Here is a 3,899-nt window from a genome sequence, read left to right as displayed (position 1 = left end):
CCTTATTATCAAATTAAAACTCTCATCAACATTAACCCAACTTGTTTTAATCAATGCCTTAGGCATAATGAATTCATAAATACTACATCTCTACTCAAATTAAAGTTTCCTACGTCAAAGTTATTTTTCGCCCTAATTTCTACAAGTAAATACATGATTATTTCTAGTTATAGACTTTATTCTCTTTACACTTAAATACTACAATTAAATACGTGATCTTAGTAGGTCAATCATCGTATCATATCAGAAGTATTATCTCTTCTGGAGTTTAGAACAATTTTGTCTCTAAAAGGTCTCGGATGATTTTTTAAAATGCTGCATGACAAATCTAAACAAAAGGCAAATCAAAAAATGTAACTGTTATTTTTAATTTCAATGAATACAGACACGAAATACATTGTGGACTTCATGTATTTCCAGGAACAATAATGGTCACTGGAGGGATCAATTATATGGGTCGGAGAATGGGTTGTGAGTAGCAGTAGCAGACTTGTAAACTGCGATATTCCATCTGTCATCTGCATTAAAGCTATGTTGCTCTGTACCAAATCCACCTTCCCATCCCAGCTGATAGATGAAGCTGTACAAATCCCTCTGATAACCATGGTTAAAACTGATAGAGGTTTCCAGAAGTTTCTCCCAGCTAACCTCCTCGTCATCTTCTATTTCTGGTTCAATCAAAGGCTTCTCTTCTTCTGCCTCCAACACTTTTTCTTTGATGTCAACAATATCTCTTCTTTTCTCTACTTGTCTTTCAGTGAAATCCGAAGCAGATTCCACAGATGACGAAGGGCTAGTAACTGAGGACGAAGACTCTGTTAACTGCCACATTCCACTCAGAAAACTCTCCAAAGCCTTGATTTGTATGTATGGAATTGGCTCCACCAAAGGGTACTCGTACAATCCACACACACCCTTTACCTTGCACCATTCATAGAACTCATAAAGCTCATGAGTTTGAACAGCTGCTTTCTTGTACACATTGAAAGCGGCTATGCAGTTCCTATACGGCATCTCAAGTAGATTGTCCAAAACCCCAACTATTTCTTTTCTGAACTTTCTGTAACAGACGAAGCTGTCACGAACTATGAGTTTCATGGCACACTGCACAATAAAACTTCGTGATGCCACCCCTACTGGATAACACTGCATAACCCTATCCATAATGCTCTGTAGCTGCGGTAGCACTTCAAGCACTTCACCCAGTTCCTTCATTTTCTCTTGAAAACTTTCAGTTTCAAACTTGAGTTCCTCTTTCTCATCTTCTTCCTCTCCTTCCATTTTGGTGTCATCCAAAGCAACACAGTTAAGGGCCTCATCCAGAAGGTGTGCATAGGATGCCACAAAGTTTGTGTAAGAAACAGGACAAGAGGAGGAATGATCCTTGAAATGGCAAGGGTGAAGAGAAATCAAGGCATTGGAACGTGTCCACAAGAGTTCACTCCAGAGGGTGCTTTTTCCAGGGACTGAACGAAGCAAACGGTGAAGAAGAATGAGACACTTGAGTGCAACACGCCAGCTGCGAGTGGTTCCAAATCTACGAGTGAAGCTAACTGCGAAGGAGTGGCACGTAGTTGGAGAAGTGGAGAAGAGTTTCAGAAGAAGCTGTATGTAGTTTTCATGCAGAGGCAAGTCATCTGGGGCTGTTGCTTTGATGATGATGATGTTCATGTCAGAGAAGCCACTCACTGCAGCAATCTTTGCATATCTTATGAAGCTGCGTTCTCTTAAAGAAGTGCAAACTTGCCGGAACCGCCTCTGCATTTTATTTTTCTTTATATGCTTTTTGGTGAATGAGATGATGAGAGGTGATGTGGGGTGGAAGAAGAGAAGAGTAAAAGATGATTATGGTGGGATTTGTCTGCAAGGGTGAACCTTAAAAATGGTGTCTCATATGTGCAAAATTAACCTTTTTTGAGTGGGGTTTTGTTCTTTGGTTCTGTCGGGGGCTACAACTACGAGGGAAGTTGTTGTAAACTAATACCTCCGGAAAGAGACAGAAAGCCTGCAAAAATTGCATTACAATTACAACATTTTAAATAAAAAAATGTTTTTTTCACACCCTCAACCTACCCCTAATAAATTTTAATATTTTAATTATTTATAATTTTAAAAATTATTTTAACATTTTATATTTTGCTTATATTTTTATTAAGAAGATTTTTTTTAAAAATTATTATAAATATTAATATTTTGTTATGAGTATAATTGGAGTTGAATAACAAAATATCATCACTATTTTAAATAACATTTTAAGAAAATCAAAGACATTTAAATGTTTAAGTATTTGATATTGTGATTCAATAATATTTTTGATGATTAACACAATTTCCATTTATAATACCATGCAATGAAATTGAGGCTTCTATAATCTAATATGCTAATTGTTATTCCTAAACATTATGGACTTATGTTATTTATAGATGGTATTTTTTTTATGGTTAAATGACTTTCTTAACATCGTTGAAGTGAATAAAAAAATTTATAAGGACTTATGTTATTCTTAAACATAGTTTAGCCATTGTTTAATTAGGATAATTATTTTTTTAGTTAGGATAATTATGTTGATGTGTTCTCGGTCTTGTTGAGTATCTTTCGACAAGATTAGTATTTATCGATCTTATTTGATAAATGATACTTTTTAATTATTGGTACTTTTCGACTTGGTCTAGGATTTCTGAACAAGACTAATACTTCTGAATAAGATTAACACTTCTTAGTTTATTCAGTAATTATTGGCAAGATGAGTACTTATTGACAAAAATGATATGTTTCTAGTTTATTAATTCTTTTACATTCAATCTAAACCTTCTTCGATTGTGAATTGTGTAGTGAATTGACCCTCATTTTTTAGTGTATTGCGATGAGTCATGAAAGGAAATTTAATTTTTTTTGTTTAATGCCGTCAGAAACTGTACAATGTATTGGCCTCCAAACTTGAGTAAGTGAAATCTTATGAATAGTATAAAATGATATCAAAGCATCAATTTGCATAATAAATGTTGGTGATATTATGGATGAGAGGTGATGCATGACTGTAATTGTCATATTTATTGCAAAAGTTAAGGAACAAGTCGATAATGATTTTTCCTTAATGGATGGTTATGACTAGGTGGATCCTTTGGTTCATGAGTACTTTTTCAAGTATCACTAATCATTTATGCTTTGTTTGTTTAACAATGTTGGTGTTGTTTGCTTTTGTGACAAAGCACAAAATAGTCCGCTAAGATTTTTTAGGGGTGAGTTACGTCAAGTGGGTGTTCTCAAGCATAGTGGTAGAGTTCATAGTAATTATCATACTGATGTGCATAAATGCTAATGGCATCCTGGACCAAGATGTTGCTTCCTTATATTTTTTTATAAGGTTCACATAGAGTGAATTGTCCTAGACCGAGTTGTCGCATAGGGTGTTGCTTTGTGAACCTTCTTGATATGGTTCACCTAGAGTTAATCATCTTGCAACAAAGTATTAAAATAGTTAATTGGGTGAGGTAGGGGATAAACCAACTTAGTGCGTCTCCCTTCAAAGATGTTGGGAAGATTCGACCTAAAATAACATATCCAAAGGTGTATAAACAAATTTATTTATGTATATCGACGTGTTCATCCGGGTTATTGGTGTCATCATACCTCTCCAAAGTGGTGCTATGTGGATTTCTCATCTCTCAACACATCCATTTCTTCTCTGTTTTTTCTCTTAAAAGTTTATAATTCCTTTCAAAGTTTCAATAATAAAGTTGTTTTTGTCTGTGTGGTTTTCTTATAATTCTTCATGGGAAGGTCTTTCATTACTCATGATATTACACGTGGTAATCATGTGCACTTAAACAAAGCCATTTCCATCCCTATGGTACGGGGTCAAAATGTTTTTACAAGGTCGAGATGACCTTTACAAGACC

At 34.9% G+C, this 3,899-nt stretch overlaps 1 protein-coding gene across 1 annotated transcript; it reads right to left on the bottom strand.

Moving 5' to 3' along the window:
• Window positions 1-444: 444 nt before the first annotated feature.
• On the bottom strand, window positions 445-1,764 carry LOC137809555 (putative clathrin assembly protein At5g57200). The gene has a single exon (XM_068610658.1). The coding sequence runs from the start codon at window positions 1,762-1,764 to the stop codon at window positions 445-447; it is 1,320 nt and encodes a 439-aa protein (XP_068466759.1).
• Window positions 1,765-3,899: the final 2,135 nt, after the last annotated feature.

Source organism: Phaseolus vulgaris, chromosome 2, assembly GCF_000499845.2.
Source record: "Phaseolus vulgaris cultivar G19833 chromosome 2, P. vulgaris v2.0, whole genome shotgun sequence".
Taxonomy (NCBI): domain Eukaryota; kingdom Viridiplantae; phylum Streptophyta; class Magnoliopsida; order Fabales; family Fabaceae; genus Phaseolus; species Phaseolus vulgaris.
Note: the sequence above shows the minus strand (reverse complement) of the source record. Positions and strands in the feature narration are given on the sequence as shown.

Bases quoted from the DNA above. Each gene is read 5' to 3' on its own strand.
- LOC137809555 (XM_068610658.1), bottom strand. From the start codon at position 1,764: ATGCAGAGGCGGTTCCGGCAAGTTTGCACTTCTTTAAGAGAACGCAGC.